We start from the raw sequence: 17,025 nt of genomic DNA, 5'->3' as shown, positions 1-17,025 counted from the left end.
TTTTAGGTGGAAGATATATTTAAAAGACAAATTGAGGAGCAGATAAGAACAGTTCTAAAGAGTACAAATGAAAATATATAGATTGCTTTGGTTGCAGGCTATAAACAGATAACCACAACTCCAATTAAGCAAAAAAGAAAAGAAAACGAGAGAGAGAGAAGAGAATATATATAAATTAAATACATAAACGGAAGCAACACCCTGCAAATATAATATCAGAAGAAATAAGCAGAAGAACCCAAATCAAAACCATCTGAAACTCCTGGAATTGTATCGGATACCTGAGGCATTCGTCCAAAGAGCGGGCTATGCACAAACTCACCCGTAATGTCATACCCCATACACGAACCATTCCCCGTTGAATCAAATCCAGGAGCAGCAACAGCAGCACTAGTAGTATTTGGTTGCTCTTGATACCCATAATAAGAACTGGAGTTAGAAGGCCAATCCTCCTGATGTGACATGGAGCTGGGGAAAGGTGGAAGCTCATGTGTTTTGTCATAGTACTGCTGTGCCATTTGCTGCTGCTGCTGTTGTTGAGAGGCAGACCACGAAGACCCGTTGCCGTGATCAGTAAATTCATGAGCCGAAAAATGATCAGACAGATTTTGGTGGTCATGAGTAGTGGAGTAAAGCATTTGGGTGTTATTACTATTATTATGAAGGACAAAAGGAGGAAGGGTTTTGTTAGTTGGGTCGTCAGGGGAGGGAATGGAAGTGACGGATGAAGAGGGTGGCATGTCTGAATAAACGAAGTTGACTCGAGCAAGGCGCATGGAGCGAGCGGCTCTATCGTAAGACAAGGCGGCCTCTTCAGCCGTATCAAATGTGCCTAGCCAATGTCTCTCCTTTGTCGAAGGATCTCTTATTTCTGCAGCATATCTTCCCCACGGCCGCCTTCTTACCCCCAGGAATTTCACACTTGTTTCTTGGCTAATTTGTTGTTGTTGTTGTTTTTTCTTGCTCTTCTTCTCCTCTGAAGATGACGAAGCCGAAGACGAAGATTTGGGTCTTACCTTTCTCGAATCCATGACAAAATGAAAGCGAATATTAAGTAGTATCTTTCTCTTCTATTTCATTTCTTCTCCTTTGAGCTAGCAAGAAACTGAGTAATTACTAAGAGGCTATGAATAGTTGTTGGTTTTTAAGGGCTGGTCTTTCAAATAAGACAACATTGATAAGAGGCTTAGGAGATTAATTAAGAGAACATTAATTTAATCAAATAGGCAGATTAATTGAATCCAAAAGCAACAAACAGTTTCTCTAATTAAAAATGGAAATTGGTCGTCTAAATTTTTTAATAAAAGTTAAATTTGAAGCATCAAAATGTGCATGTTCACATTCAAAATGACAAAATGGGTTGCATGTGAGAGTAGTAGGTAAATAAACACTAACCCATAAAGCAGATTACCTACTAGTAGCTTATTTAGATAAAGATCATCTTCAATTTATTGTTTGTTTGGACAATGAAGTAAAGTTTTAACAACAATGTGTGTGTGTGGTCATAGGGCTCTGAGCCAGGAATAGATGAGGACTGAAATTTTATATTTAGTCACCTCTTGGTTGATCCTTTCTCTAATCTCCTCAGGGGGTAATTAGTGTTACTTATTAGACACAAGGAATCTTGTTTGAAAGAATGTTCTTTATCTTTTCACTAATCTCTCTCTTTCTCTCACTACATATATATAGACATATAATTGAAGGTGCATTGGAAGGAGGTATAGAGAAAGTGAAAGAAGAAGAAGAGAGAACATGGAAGGAGGTTTTGTTATTGGGTCTGAAAAAGTCATATCCTTTGCCCCCATGTGCACACAATGTGGGGTTTGGATTTTCTTATATTGGATCTGCTCCTCTCATGCATGAATGCAATTTCTTGTATATATATTCTTGGTTATACAAGTATAAAACAATTCTTTCTCAGCACCGGCTTATCTCTGTGGTTATATACTCGTTTGAACTTGTCGAGTTTGTGAGACAACTTCACCAAACTACTCTATAAATATTGTCATATTAAGTAGACTTTTTGTTTTCAATGAATTAGGTATATTACCTAGATGCTAATCGGTAAGTCAAATAGTATCTACGTTACCTAATGGACATAAATTGGGTTCTAATTCATGAAACAGTTTAAGAGACGAGGGATTAACAGATAAATCGACATCTCTTTTTCATTATCAGGGTAGATTTCCGTTGCCTCGGGATGGAACTAGTAACATCCTGATCTATGCTTCCTCTTCTTCTTATGAACCTATTTAGTAGAACATAGGATCGGACTTCAATTACAATATGAGCAACTATTGGGTTGCTAGTTTTGCCACCAATTTTAGCCAAGTAAAATATATTACTACTAGCAAGCAACAAATGCCCTACCTAGATGGGGCAAGCAGAAAGGCTAAGCAAATCCCTGGTAGTGCGAATTTAGGTGCTGTTTGTTTTTTTTTAATGTCTGAATCTGAATTTGTTGAATCTGAATTTACTGAATCTGAATTTACTGAATCTGAATTACCTAATTTATTTTGAAAACTTTTTTTTTTTTTTTTTTTTTTTTGCATTAATCAGCAGGCTGAAATTTATTTTGAAAACTTGATGTTTGTTTTTTATGTCTGAATTAATAAGTTTGAATTAATATTTTGACATTTATAACCTTATTACAATTTTTGAAAACCAAAACTAAAACCCTAATTTTTCACCCCTGCCTTGGTTATAAATACAAACAGAAAACCCTAAACTCAATTTCCTCTCTGTTTCTCATCTCTCTGCCGTCTCTCTCCCTAACACAACCCCCCTCTCTCCAACAGAAAACATAGAGGTCCGACGATGAAATTCAGGCAAGGTTCAGATGCTCTCTTTCACTCACTCTTTCTCTCACTCTTTCTCTCTCTATCTCTATCTCTATCTCTCAAACCTTTCTCTCTCTAACATATTGATGAAGTAAAACCCTCGCCACATCTGGCGAGGGTTCCGTCTCTCTCTCTATCTCTCTCTCTCTCCCTATATCTCAACTGATCTTTGAGACTTTAGCCAGGGCATAAGTAATGATCTGGTGGGGGTCAATTTCTAGTTTTGGCGGTCTGGTTCCTGTTATGGCGGCGGCGGATTGGTTTCTGATGTGGTGGTGAGGGGTTTTGTACTCCTTTGGTGGTGGTTTCAGTGGAAGGTGGTGGTGGTAGTAGTCGTCTCATCGGTGGTGGTAGTAGTTTCAGTGATGGTGGAGGATTGATTCCTGGTGAAGGATTTTGTACCAGTGTTGGTGGTTGTCTCGGTAGTGGTGGTGCAAAATAAAATACTAATGACTAAAAATTATACGGGTGTATAAATGACATTTAATGCATTACAGCCATGGACCTTAGTTTTCAGACTTGTTTTGAAGTCTGAAAAATATGAACTACTTTTCAGCTAATTCAGACAATGACCTAATTCAGAAAACATTTCAGATTTTCTTGAAGGAAAAAAACAAACATCTGAAATCTGAATACATCCCAATTCAGATTTCAGATCTGAAAAGCTTAAAAAACAAACAACACCTTAATGTTTTATCTTCTCCAACAGTGAAAATCTCCTCATATACCAAGAACAGTTGTTCTAGTCTATGCTTCACAGTGCATGAGGGATTTGTCAAACTCTGCTACTATCAAGAAACCCAATACGTACAAACGGACTAAAACAATTTTTAGAATAGGTGCACGAAATGAGAGTTGCAGTTATATCCTGCACAACTTCATCGAATTTCTTTGACATCTCGACCGAAATTGTTGAAAATTTCAAAGTAATCAAAAGAAATTGAAGGGATGAAAGAAAAACCTGTTTGCTTCACATTTTCTTCTCCATAGATAATATCGTGCACAATTTCTGAGATTTATGATATTATTGAGATTTTCTTCTTCATAGATGGGTGCAAATGTGACTTGTAGTATCGCGCACGATTTATAATTTATGTTTTGATCATTTGTGTTTGATGTAAAAGCAGAACTAACACTCCAGGTCACAAGTCACGAAGGTAATAAAGTTGGTATTGACAGGACAATAACTGCAAGCCTCTATTCGATTAATTAAAGAAAAGTTTCCAAACACTAAAACAAATCCTCATGTTCTCATAGCTAGCCAAGTTGGTGAAAACCCAAAACAAGAACAAAAAAAACTACTAGTAATTTGCAAAACTCAATAGTAATAGAAGCAACACCGGAGAAGGAGAAGCTTAATCACCCTTACGCCTGAAAGAACATCCCTCAGTCAACCTGGCTTTGCCACCAGTTGGCTGGCACAACACTGTCTGGCAATTCCCACATACTACTACTGTCTGGGAGTGACTGAACACGGTCGTTCTGCCATTCAACATTCATTCATGTTATGACCAAGAACAGTAAAATCAGAAAATCACAGGAAGACATTAGATTCAAGTTGTTCGGTTGTACAACCTACTTCATGACAAAAATACTAGTGGAATGAATAATAATAAGTACTAGGAACATAATTTCAAAGTTTCTTAAGAGTTCCTGAATACATAACCCACTAATCCTAGCATCCCACCTCAAAGCAGTACCCCTGGATCATCCCACCTCAAAGCAGTACGTCTCAGCCGAGTCTAAGGTTAGCCCAAGTGACTAAGGTATAACTAGGGTATGATTGTTTTTCTCTTTATTTGTCAAATATGAATGCTATTTTTGATAATCTATTTCCTAACTAAATAGTTAGAGAAAGTTGAAGTTTAGGACGGCACCTCCTAGGTTATTATAGTCTACTAGTTGTTTAGTTTTGGACTTCAGCTATTACAATAGAGTATTAGCCTCTGATTCGGACTCGGAGTCGCACTGCTTAGTTCCCGCCTACATGAATTCTCTACCAAAAACTGGCTTATAGCTATAAGGCGCTTAGTAAGACTAGGGCAAACATTACATAAATGAGCCAGGCCAAAAAATTAGGCCACAGCTAACGGTTCCTAGGGTCACACTCTAGGTTTTATGCCGGTCCATATCGAAGGAACTTTTCTACAAAGTTCAAACTTATTACTACCAAATAAACAATCCAAGACTCAGACATAGAAGTGTTTAAACACTACTTACATGTTGAAGCATCCCTGGCACTTGACATCCTACAAAATACAAAGTTCAAAATTATTACTACCAACACAAAATGTTATCTCATTCATTCATATAGAACATATGAAATCTTAAGTCACTTATTTTTCTAGTAAGTAGAAATTAGTATATAAGACTCCAAAAAAGTAAAATGACGGTAATTGAACAGTAACATTTTTATCAATTTGTATTTGTTGCAAATTTGATTTAGAATCGAACAACAACTTCTTCAAATACTACAGTGTCAGAAAGTAAGTACCGGGTGTATAAATCCAAACTTAATAGCCCGGCGCATGGCGCATTATTTTAGATAACCGGCAACTGAGACATCTAATAGGCTCAGTTGATTCTAGTGGATTTTCATAATCCCACTGTGGAACCATATGAAATAGATACCGGAGTTATTACACATATGACGGTCGATAAAGAAATAGGTCAAAAATCAGATAATCATATTATAGAGGCGATAGAAACTATTACTAGTATGGTTTGAAATGATTATTTATTACCATGAAGAAGGAATTTGGTGCCTGGACAAGACGCTTCTGCTTATGTTTCCTCTTCTCTAGCTCTGCTGGAGGATTCAACAGATCCACATCGTTTGATAGAACCTATATATATCTCAATACCAATAATTTAGTCATTATCAGATCAGGAAACAGGCATCGATATATAAATAGGAATTTTGATAAATAAAAACCTAAAGATGATTATATGATCTAAAGAGAGGGAGAGAGGAGAAAGATAAAATAAACTGATGAAGATTTAACTTTACCATGATGGCGGAGATACTAGTATGCGACTCTGGAAACCCTAGATAACTCTCAGCGGCAGGCAACCGACTAATGTTTGTGGAAGATGAAGTTATTGGAATTTAGCCAACTATTTATAGGAGGGTGTCTCTAAAGGCGCCCCATCCTTTTCCTCTTACCTCATCTCTCTCTCTTTCTCTGCACTCGCCGTTGGCTCTCGGACTGGGCCTCGTTTATAAGAAATACCTAATGTGTTGTCAACCCTTCATTCCTTGGATTTCACATCTTAGCCGTCCGTTCATCTGTAGGGCTTCTTCATTTAGTAAAAGGGGCCAAAGGCTTCATATGAGGCTCATTGGACCAGTTCCAGTCGAGTTGGCCCACTGCTTTGCTTCTAGTAAAGCCGCCGCCAAGGCAAATCGGGGATTTATCTAGGGGTGTACCCGAGTCGAGCTTTTAATGAGTTGCTCGAGCTTGACTCGACTATTGCTCGACCTTGTCTCGACTATTAACGAGTACGGAGTAGGAGCTTAATACGAGCACAAGATCATCCTCGTTTATGTAATGAGTCGAGTTTGATCATTCTTTAGTGTATCCCGAACTACTCGTGAACAACTCGTTTAACATACTACCTATAATAGTGTAGTACATAATTACGTATTAGTATTGAAACTTGTACATGAAATACAAACCATTAAAAAATTATTGGAATATGAATCATTAATCATTATTGTTGCATGTGATAAATGACCATTGAAGTAGATTGATAATTTAGGAAGTTTTTTAATTTGAAGTAGTTAGATAAACGAGCTTAAAACAATGCGAACTCGAGCTCTTTCAAACATATACGAGTCGAGTTCAAGAAGGTGGACAATTACTCGACCGAACTAGAACAAACAATTAAAGACACTAGCCGAGCTTGAACATCTTAGTACTGACATCGGCTCGGCTCGAGTCGCCCCTAGATTTATCCATGGGGAGTTTTAAAGGCGCCACTTTTAAGTGTTTTAAGGAGCTTCTCTCAAGTTTGTGACTTTGTGAGTGAAGTTGGTGCCTTTAAGTCTTATAAGGGGGCGTTTTTAAAATTTCCCTTTATCCAATTGATTTCCAAATCGTCGATTTTGATTTTGGCCCAGGTGAAGAAGCTTTTTTCGTCGTCGGAAATGGCGATTTCATCTTCCTGCTCCTCCTTAAGTCGCCTTTTAACTAGAGGAATCAGATCATCATCGTCTTCTCTCCTTCTCTAATGGCATAAACAACATCATCAGGTACACCAATAAAAGGGGTAACATCTTTGGATCAATCCATTCATCTGCTCACGAACTTGGTATCGATTCAAAGGTTCATATGCTCTCTCTCTCTCTCTCGCTCTATATATATATATATATATGTATATAGTTTCTCTCTCTAAATTATGAATGAAGTTCATTTGGGTGGAATTTAATAGTATTGAGTAAATATAATAGGTAGAGAAATTGTTGGAGGGTGTGAAATGGGATGATAAAGGTTTAGCAGTAGCAATAGCACAAAATGTAGACACAGGAGCTAATGCAAGGATTTGCTAATAAAGAAGCACTTTCTACCACCATTTCATCTCGATAAGCGACATTTTATAGTCAAGATCATCTCTATGGACTAAAGGAGAGACGTCTATGAATTTCATCAATGTCCATGACATCTTTCTCGATTGCGATCGTGATTCAGTATGCTTCGTTGAGTGATAATATGTAGATAATATATATGGGAACGCCCGATGGCCCAACTTGCCACACTGGGTCGGAGACTTGCTATTATTTATCACTCAATGATGTCCTCAAACATCCGGAGGTGCATTCTCCTTCCCCATTTTGGAGTCCTATGCGCTTTCTTTCTTTCGCTCTTTTCTCCTCTAGGTGGTAACATTGAGTGAGATGATTCACATTTCTTCTTTTTTTGGGTAATTCTTTCTCAAGATAGGTAGAGAACTCTAGTTTGTGTGAGAATAGTCCCACATGGGAGAATGGGTAACTAGCAACCAAGAATATAAATAGGTCCTCTCCACTCATTGCCAATTGGTTTTGAGTTGGATGGCCACAAACTTAACATGGTATCAGAGCTAGGCCCACGCGTGATAGGCTTAAAAGCCACACGTGTTCCACGTCACCCGTAAAGAAAAAAAAAACACACGTGTTAGGCTCAAAGAACGCCACACGTGAGGGGGCGTGTGAGAATAGTCCCACATGGGAGAATGGGTAACTAGCAACCAAGAATATAAATAGGTCCTCTCCACTCATTGCCAATTGGTTTTGAGTTGGATGGCCACAAACTTAACAGTTTGGCGTTGACGACCTTATACTCGTTGGAGTCTACTATTGCCCAACGTAAAGTTGAAGGAGCAACTGATGGTGTGAAGCCTTCATGGACGAAGCGGCTATTGTTTGACCATGAGCTACTCGTAAAATGCATACTTTAGGTAAAATATAAGGTATCCTTGTTTTGATTTATTAGGAAAAACGCATATAGCTTCATGACAAATTATGGCCTATTTCTTGTGTTACTCTTGAGTTTATGCGTAGTGGTGATTATCTGATCTATGGCCATATGAGATCCATTGTTGGTGGCTATATTTATATGGTTCGCTTATAAAAAGAAAAGAACGATGTGAAATGTTTCTGTTTACTTTGTTACTAATATTCTGTTCACCACAGTCATTGTTCTTGACTCGGACTAATAGATTCTTGTGCGTTTGAAATGGTTTGTTGCAGAGAAGAGGTTGATGAGTTATGTCGGACATTAGAGGAAGAGGAGGTCAAATCACGAACTGCCTCCGCGATGGCAGATGTGTTGTATCATGCCATGGTCCTACTAGCACTTAAGAATGTAGAAGCTGAAGAGGTTCTTCAAATTCTGAGGCAGAGGTTCGCCCGGTCGGGCATTGAGGAAAAAAATAGCCGAAAATGAGTTGGTTTAACTGAAATCTCTTTTTGTTTTGTATTCTCAGACGTCAGCACTCTTGATGCTGTCTTAGTTTTTATATTTATGTTACATTATATTTGCACAGACAATCAATATGAATCAAAGATGTTATAATTTATTTTGTTTTTAAGTTTTGCTATATCACCATTTCTCTAACATCGATAGGTTCATCTCTAGTTCAGTCTAAGAGTCAACATCCGTGCAATCCAAAATGAAGGCAATAAATTTCAATCAAACTTCAATGGAAGAAGAAATATAAATAAGTTGGAACAAAATCTTATGAAACAAATCATTAGATCAATTATTTTCATAATCATCTCATATTCTTGCACAGAACAAGGTAACAAAAACTAATAAGCAACATTCCAAACAAAAAAGAAACAACTAAGAGATCTTATTCTTTCTATTGATAGACTGGGTCTTAGAGAAACATGATTTTATTCCTAACGACTCGTACCCTCGTTGTGCTTCATCTCTACGCTTGTATCCAACACCTACAATAGTTGCTACTGCAACTCCAACAAAAACCAACGACCATTTTATAGTTAGACAACTTGAAGCTTCAATTCATCTGCATAAACAAAGCATGTATTGTATGGAAAATATAGTCGGAGTTGAACAAGTTTTCCACATAGAGTAGCGGTAAAAGATTGTTAGTTTTTATGCATGTATTTGAATAAAATGAGCTAAAGGGAGCTCACATTTTGGAGGGAACTCTATTTACCCATAACAAACAAAAACCACTTTAGTACTAACAACACTTATAGCATAAAGTGTAAAACCTTTTTCTTCCTATTTCCTAACATGTAAATGGAAACTTCAAACAAAGTGTTTTATCACACATCTTAGAAAGAGAAAAACTAGTTTGAGTTAAGAAAATTGGGTGAAAGGGCTGTGGACCCTTGGGTTACAATAGTGCTCTCAGGAGGAGAGAGCCATCATTTTAGTGGCACACTTTACCTTAAGCACACCACCATTTCTTCTCTTTCTCACATGTGCACACCTGCGAGTCGGGTCGGTGACCCCGCTTTGTGTCCTGGTCTTGGTCTAAGAAGTGCCTAATTTTGACGATAAGGAACAGTTGAATCCTAGGGGACTTGCTAACATACTTCAAAAGTAATACCAATTTCGACGATAGCAGAGGCGCTTCAAGTATTCAGGACAGTGAGTCTAACTCGTGCCTCGGGGGAAGATACTATTTTAATAACAAAGATGAAATCACACATACATGTGGGAGGAAAGATAGAAGAGATAAGAAAACTCATACATGTTTTTCCATGTGTACTGGCTGCGGTAGTTTTTCAGCAACCAAAAGGTAGAAGAGACCCATCACTCCTGTATGCTTTTGGGTGCTACTATAATTGGATTCCAAAACCACAGTCTCCCCATCAGATATCTTGATAGACCCAGGTTGAGGATAGCAAGTCGACATCCCCACGATATACCCAGCTTCATTGCCTGCTTTACGGCCTTTTCCATATTTTGGTATAGAAGAGCATATGACCTGACCATCCTATATCAATTCATCGTACACGAAAATGCAAACCGTATGTTAACATTTCTAATAATTCTCTTATCTGTAAAGTATGAAGTAAAAAACTTATAAATTGAGGATAAGCAATGGAAGACAAGGATGAGCAAGTAGAATGAGAAAGCAATGAGATATTGATTAGATATTCGATCATAACCAATGTTGTTTGGGGTACTTATCAAAAATCTATATAGGAAGTTTGAGATTGCTCTGACAGAATGAGCTTTAACCAATGTTATTACTAATCATTTCTTGTTTGTGTGCATAATTTACCTTTCCATATAGAGCCGACCCTCTTCCCCCTGTATGTTGGTGGGCAACACCATATATAACATAACCACCTTTCGGCATAACCATGCTTGTCTTTTTGTTAGCTATGCCTGTCTTATTGCACGCCTCAATATCGTATTCCACCTGCATTAGAACATAGTTCATTGCAGCTCGATATTAGATTTTCAAAGAAAAAACTCTTAATTTCCTTGGAACTTTCATAGGGATACTGATCAAAAGAAAATATAGTTGAATGAATAGCAACTATTTTGGTTGATTAAGTTTACCATTTGATTATCTCAAAAATTATTTTATTTGGGTATCCCACATGAAGTAAATAGTTACATACCTTACACGAACCTATAACATCATTCCGTCTTTCCCGAGTAAAAGTGACATCGAGTATGTAAATTTTAACAGGCACAATTGTGTGTTTCCAATCGACCCACCTCACTTTATATTTCAAATATAGGTTTCTCTTAATGTTTCCATGTCCTTTTCTTAACCGGCATTGGGTCTCATCGTAGCAACAACTTAAGCCCCCAGTATATCCTAATGGCAAAGGTCCGCCATCCGAATCCTTAGTAACATTGTAGAGATCACACTTGCACTCTGTGCATCCTAGTCGATCCTCCACACTTCTTGTATCAATAGCATGAATATTTAATAGCCATCTCTCCTCATACCCATGTGGAATAGAAGTCGGATCCCCAATTTCTATCCCGTAAGGATCTGGCACACGTGTAGCAGTTCGTCGCGTTTCTGATCCAAGCCCAAAGTACTGACCAAGATTATCGCATATTCCACTATTTCTGACAATGATATTCTTTGAATCGTCAGATTCCTTATGACTATTATTCTTAGGAGCATGGTATTTTATAATGAGCCAGTGATGAATATAAGTTTCATGAAGAGGGACAGATTTCCCGGCTTCATCAACTATTTCAGCATTGAATTCCTTGAGAGCAATATGACCTTTCGGAAAACCAATATTGTAGTAAACTTTATTGCCCACGGACCCTGGTCCGAGCACAAACATAGGGGACAAGAACACAGCAGATTTCTCTCCATTCTTGTGTCTGACTACCGATTTTGAAGCGCCAACATATAATATCAACACAAATATTTCAAATAGAAACAACAAAGATAAAAGACGGCACACCATTTTCCTGTGGAGGTAATAAAGAGATATGGTTAAACACTTAAACCACTGATTCTGCTGCAATTCGAGCTCCTGTGCACAGACACACACATATATACAAGGAAATGATTATGTGAACAAAAAAGTAGGCCAAAATCAAAGGTGGATGGCTTGATTTCGTGCTATTTTCATCTCTTCATTGGTCAGGCACAATCCATCTACCTCGAATTCCGGTCCACTTTTTCAGGCAAACATTGTCGCCGTTGATATACCTGTTAGGTTTGTGGTCAATATCCAACTCAATACCAATTGGCTATGAGTGGAGAGGGCCTGATGTATATTCTTGGTTGCTAGTTACCCCTTCTCCCATGTGGGAATATTCTCACACGCCCCTTCACGTGTGGCGTGGTTAGCCTAACATGTGTTTTTTTTGTTTTGGGTGACATGGAGCACGCGTGGCTTTCAAGCTTATCACGTGTGGGCCTAACTCTGATACCATGTTAAGTTTTGGGTCCTCTCCAACTCATTGCCAATTGATTTTGAATTGGAATACCACAAACTTAACAATACCCACGCACGTGAACACACACACAAACATCTAGGAAGAACAGAATATGAGAAGGAATTAAGAAAAATCAGGGAATGATCAGAGGCATAGATTGATTTGTTAATTAAAATCTGGCGATTTTAATCAATTGATTACTTTGAATTCAAAGGCAAGACAAATATATATAAAAAATAAGGGAATCAATTGGAAAAATAACATGAAAAATTCAATAGATTTGGATAAGTTATAGTTATTAGTATGGCAATAGTGAGTTTCAGGTTTCTTATTATTACATTTAAACTGATAAGAGTGCTTTGGAGAAAACATTAATTTGACCTAATCACTCTAAACCAGCTGCTGAGAACATTAAAAACCAGAGAACATAAAAGAATAGAGAGAGAGAGAGAGAGAGAGAGAGGTCTTACAGAAGGGTGTGCAGTTGCAGTAATGATCAAGGATGAGCCTGAAAAGCATTTATGTAGAGAGAAGACAGACATAATAGTGTCACCACCAACCCATTTGCTAGATAAAGTTGACTTCATCGCCTGACACAATTTTTTTTTTCCCTTAAAAGATGGATCTCTTGGGTCTTGACCCCACTCCCACCCAAGAAAGACTTTCTCGAAAAGGAAAAAATCTATAGAACTATGACTCCATTGACCCTCCTCCTTGTTTGAAGCTGCGGAATAAACCCACGTTATCTGACTCCTTCTGAAACAGTTTTTTTTTGAAACCTTCTCATCTTCATCCAATCTGAGATGAAATTTAAGGAAGGAGGAGGATAGATTCAAAAGGAAAAGTTAGGAATTTAAAGATTGCCTTAATGGCAGTTGTAAGGGTGAAGAAAGAAATTCTGAGATTAGATTTAAAGGCAGTTTTTTTTTTCATGCAGAATATCCATGGAGTCTAACTAACGGAAAACCAAAAAAAAGTTAGGATCTTAATTCGGCCGAACTAGATGATCTTCCGGATAAAGTTATCATCATACTATTTAACACCTCGATACACAAACCAATTCTTATTTAGATCTCGTGGTAGTACTGCTTGTACATATAATTTCACCATTATTACTCTCTTTCTCTCTTCTGAGATTTGGTGAATCAAATTAACCGTTAAAAAGAACATATCAACTCTCTCACATCTGCAAACAAAAAGAGAGAAGGTTAGAGGAAGAATAAAAAACACACGAAGAATAAATTAATAGAAAAAGAAATATCATGTGTTAAAGTTAACTGACAGTTTTACAAAAAAAGAGATCATTTTTTAATTTATGAAAAATAAGAGGGCATAAAAGAAACTGGTCACAAATTAGGGACCCGAAAAGAAAATAACTAGTTTATTTTTCTCTCTTTTTTTCTTTTTCTTTATCTTTTTCATCTTTTCTTAACCATCTACTTTGTGCTTACTGATCATAAATGAAAACTTAAAAAATATCAATATCTCATTGGTTTTTCTTAATTGTTCAGCGTGTGCTCGAACATTTGACCTCTAAAGTGGAAGACTATACCTCTTGTCACTCCAACCAAGAGTTGTTGACCAATATCTCATTAGTTATTGCTTATATAAAAAAAAACTAAAACCAAAAGTTTTTCAAAGATTTGTTTGGTCGCGGCTTTGAGGAATAAATAAAAATCTTCGATGAATACAAATTTTCTACAAAATTAGTCAACTGAGATTGACTTTTTTATTTCTATTTGATACTATAGGATTTCCAATTTTGGGAGTAAAAAAACTTAAGTTTTTAGAATATCCCATAAAAGAACAGTTGCAGCTTTGGTAAAGAATAATATACGGGGAATAAATTCTCTAGGGAATCCATCTTTTTTGTATATTCTCGGGGGAATATTTTATTGAGTTAATTCTTATTTGACCCCCTATTTTTTGACGGGCTTCTTTTATGGCCCCATGTTTTCCGCAAATTCAAATATGACCCATTTTTTATGTAAATGTCAGAACTACCCTTCCTATAAATATTATTCCAAAATAAAATTAAATAAAAAACATGAATTTCCACCTCACTTCCATCACACCTCTCTCTCCACCTCACCTCCTTCGTTCTCTCTCCACCTTACATCTCTCTGCAACTCACCTCTTTCTCTCTCTCTCGAAGTCGCCTATGAGAGAGAAGTGAGTTGTAGATAGATGTAAGGTGGAGAGAGAGAAAAAGGTGAGGTGGAGAGAGAGGTGAGGTGGAAATTCATGTTTTTTATTTTGAAAAAATATTTGTAGGAAGGGTAGTTCTGACGTTTACATTAAAAAATGGGGCCATATTTGAATTTACAGAAAATAGAGGGTCAAATAGGAATTAACTCTATTTTATTTTAGTCTGAAAACTCACTTGATCAAACATTGCTCCCTAATCTTCATCTTTTTTATCACCTTCACTGCCACAACTTCTCACTACCACCATTCCGACCACCACTATTCCGACCACCATCGCCACCTCTTCTCTTTCTTTTGTTCTCCTCTCTAACTCATTGTTACCCTCTCTTTTGTTGCTTTCTTTCTCTCTTTCTCTCTCTCTCTCTCTCTTTTTCCCTTTTTCTTTCACTCTCGCTCTAACTGACTATTTCTTTTCTAAATCTACATCTCCCTTTATCTATATTTCTCTATCTCTCTCACTCATTGTAGATCACTCTCGTTATTTATCTCGTTGTAGACATAACTCTCTCACTATCTATATCTTTCTCGCAGTCTTTATCTCCCTTTCTCACAGTCTCTCTCTCCACATCTCTCTCTCTCTCAGACTGTATAGATCTCTCTGTGAAAATCGCATAGTTTGGGGCTACGTCAGGGGCGGATCCAGGAATAAAACTCAAGGTATGCCGAAATATTATAGAAAAAAAAATATTCGAGTATTACATAATCAAATATACTAATGTTTTAATTACAACTCAAAATAAAAATCTCTTTCTAGTCCAAGCGTAAATTCATTCTCCTTTTACTCATTCCTTGAAAGCGCTTGATTATATCTTTATCGTCGATTGTAGCAAACACATCTTTCTCCACAAATGTCACTAAACAATCATTAAGCCATGGGTTAGACATTCGATTTCTCAACTGATTTTTCACATATTTCATACCAGAAAATACTCGTTCAACACTTGCGGTAGTCACCGGTAATGACAAAGCTAACTTCAAAAGAGTGTACACCCATCCAAATGTCTTGTGCTTTTTTGTACGAACAAGAGTCCTACATATATCTGAAATACCCTTCAAATTCGAAAAATTATCGTCCATCTTGACACACTCAATGTAAGTCTCAAGTTGGCTAGACAACTCCCTATCACTAACATCCTTAAAGTCATTTGGGTAGAATCTTGCCAACCTCAGAAGTGAATTAAGGTCAAAATCTTGAAATGAAGAACAAGGGTTCAAACATGCCACACAATTCAACAACTCAACATTTTCCGGTGTAAATCGATCACCCAACTCTTTCATTACAAAATCAATGACATGTAAAAAGCAATTGTTTTTGTAATAATGGAGATTTGTCAAAAATGAAGCAAGTCTTTTCGATTTATTACCTTTCACATACCTTGACTCCATGTCGGGCACATCGATTCCAAGATTTCCACAAGAACTCACAACTTTTTCATAAAATGCTTCCCATCCACTATCTCTTATTTGTTGAAGCTTGTTCTTACTTACTTGAACAAGTTGCATGGCAGTCACAATATCTTGATCCGCTTTTTGTAATGCTTGAGAAAACTCATTTGTCCATGATAAAACCTCAACCATCAAATGCAACATAAAAACAAAACCAAATGTTTGCATAATAATTAACAAACTTGTTGGTACACCATTCGAATTTTTGTCACTTTCCAAATCTTCAAGAACTTCAATAATGGGAGTAAACAAATCAACCAACCTACTAAGAGTACGAAAGTGAGATCCCCACCGTGTATCGCCCGCTCTTGCAATAGACAACTCTTGGTTCAATCTGGTACCCGTTTCCACCAACTCCTATTCGATTATATTTGCAAAATGAGCAACTTGTTTTTTACGAAGCAAAGATTGTCGTTTGTTAGAAAATCTTAAAAAGTTCACAATACGAGACACTTCAAGAAAAAACCAATCAACATATTCATACTTCCTAGCCATTGCAACAAGAGCCAATTGAAGTTGGTGAGCAAAACAATGCACATAATAGGCTTGTGGATTTTCTTTTTGAATCAAAGTCTTCAATCCGCAAAATTCACCTTTCATATTACTTGCTCCATCATATCCTTGTCCTCGAATTTTAGATAGACACAATCCAAAGCCCCCCAACGATTTTCTAAGAGCATCTTTAAGAGATAGTGCAGTAGTATCCTCAATATGAACAATGCCAATAAATCGCTCAACAACGAATCCTCTATCATCAACAAACCGCACAACTACCGCCATTTGCTCTTTATTAGAGCAATCACCAGATTCATCGACAAGAACACAAAAAAAACCATCTCCAATTTCTCCAACTATCTTCGTAACAATTTCTACCGCACATGCATTTGCAAGTTCCTTTTGAATAGAGGGACAAGTCATCTTACAATTTTTTGCACCATTTATAAATGCTTATGATATTCTGTCACTGTTTCTCTCTAAAGCTTCAATAAATTCTAGAAAATAACCCTTATAAGTAGAATTTTCCCCTTCATCGTGTACCCTAAACGCTATTCCACCTCTAACAAGGAACTTGACTGCTTCAAGTGATGCTTTTACACGAACAAGATAATCAGCTGATAGGCCTAAAAATAGGTCTATTCCCGCAA

The 17,025-nt window shown here is 37.1% G+C and overlaps 3 protein-coding genes and 2 pseudogenes across 6 annotated transcripts; 1 reads left to right on the top strand and 4 right to left on the bottom strand.

The window, feature by feature from the left end:
- Positions 1-2,024, bottom strand: LOC147532770 (ethylene-responsive transcription factor LEP pseudogene; annotated as a pseudogene). Its single transcript, XR_015227391.1, has one exon. The product of XR_015227391.1 is annotated as an ethylene-responsive transcription factor LEP pseudogene (transcript).
- Positions 2,025-4,024: 2,000 nt separating this feature from the next.
- Positions 4,025-6,039, bottom strand: LOC147532769 (small ribosomal subunit protein eS27y-like). The gene is made up of 4 exons (XM_086646730.1): positions 5,851-6,039; positions 5,585-5,686; positions 5,061-5,089; positions 4,025-4,322 (listed from the first exon to the last, which is right to left on the bottom strand). Exons 1-4 carry the CDS (start codon positions 5,851-5,853, stop codon positions 4,196-4,198), a joined length of 261 nt encoding a protein of 86 aa, XP_086502856.1. The 5' UTR covers positions 5,854-6,039; the 3' UTR covers positions 4,025-4,195.
- Positions 6,040-7,329: 1,290 nt separating this feature from the next.
- LOC147532768 (histidine biosynthesis bifunctional protein hisIE, chloroplastic-like) lies at positions 7,330-8,919 on the top strand (annotated as a pseudogene).
- A 143-nt stretch (positions 8,920-9,062) lies between these two features.
- LOC147532767 (uncharacterized) lies at positions 9,063-14,331 on the bottom strand. 3 transcript variants are annotated; one of them, XM_086646728.1, is made up of 5 exons: positions 12,697-14,331; positions 10,933-11,752; positions 10,587-10,727; positions 10,050-10,295; positions 9,063-9,291 (listed from the first exon to the last, which is right to left on the bottom strand). In XM_086646728.1, exons 2-5 carry the CDS (start codon positions 11,746-11,748, stop codon positions 9,289-9,291), a joined length of 1,206 nt encoding a protein of 401 aa, XP_086502854.1. In that variant the 5' UTR covers positions 11,749-11,752; positions 12,697-14,331; the 3' UTR covers positions 9,063-9,288. The 3 variants fall into 3 exon arrangements, with proteins under 3 accessions (XP_086502854.1, XP_086502852.1, XP_086502853.1); XM_086646726.1 differs by having other exon boundaries at positions 9,063-9,353; positions 12,697-13,491; XM_086646727.1 differs by lacking the exon at positions 12,697-14,331 and having other exon boundaries at positions 9,063-9,353; positions 10,933-11,913.
- An 853-nt stretch (positions 14,332-15,184) lies between these two features.
- Positions 15,185-16,798, bottom strand: LOC147532766 (uncharacterized). The gene is made up of 2 exons (XM_086649984.1): positions 16,322-16,798; positions 15,185-16,237 (listed from the first exon to the last, which is right to left on the bottom strand). The coding sequence occupies exons 1-2, from the start codon at positions 16,796-16,798 to the stop codon at positions 15,185-15,187; spliced, it is 1,530 nt and encodes a 509-aa protein (XP_086506110.1).
- Positions 16,799-17,025: the final 227 nt, after the last annotated feature.

Source organism: Eschscholzia californica, unplaced genomic scaffold, assembly GCF_041429995.1.
Source record: "Eschscholzia californica isolate CP2 unplaced genomic scaffold, dmEscCali1.0.p SCAF_6, whole genome shotgun sequence".
Classification (NCBI taxonomy): domain Eukaryota; kingdom Viridiplantae; phylum Streptophyta; class Magnoliopsida; order Ranunculales; family Papaveraceae; genus Eschscholzia; species Eschscholzia californica.
This window is presented reverse-complemented; position numbering and strand designations above follow the sequence as displayed.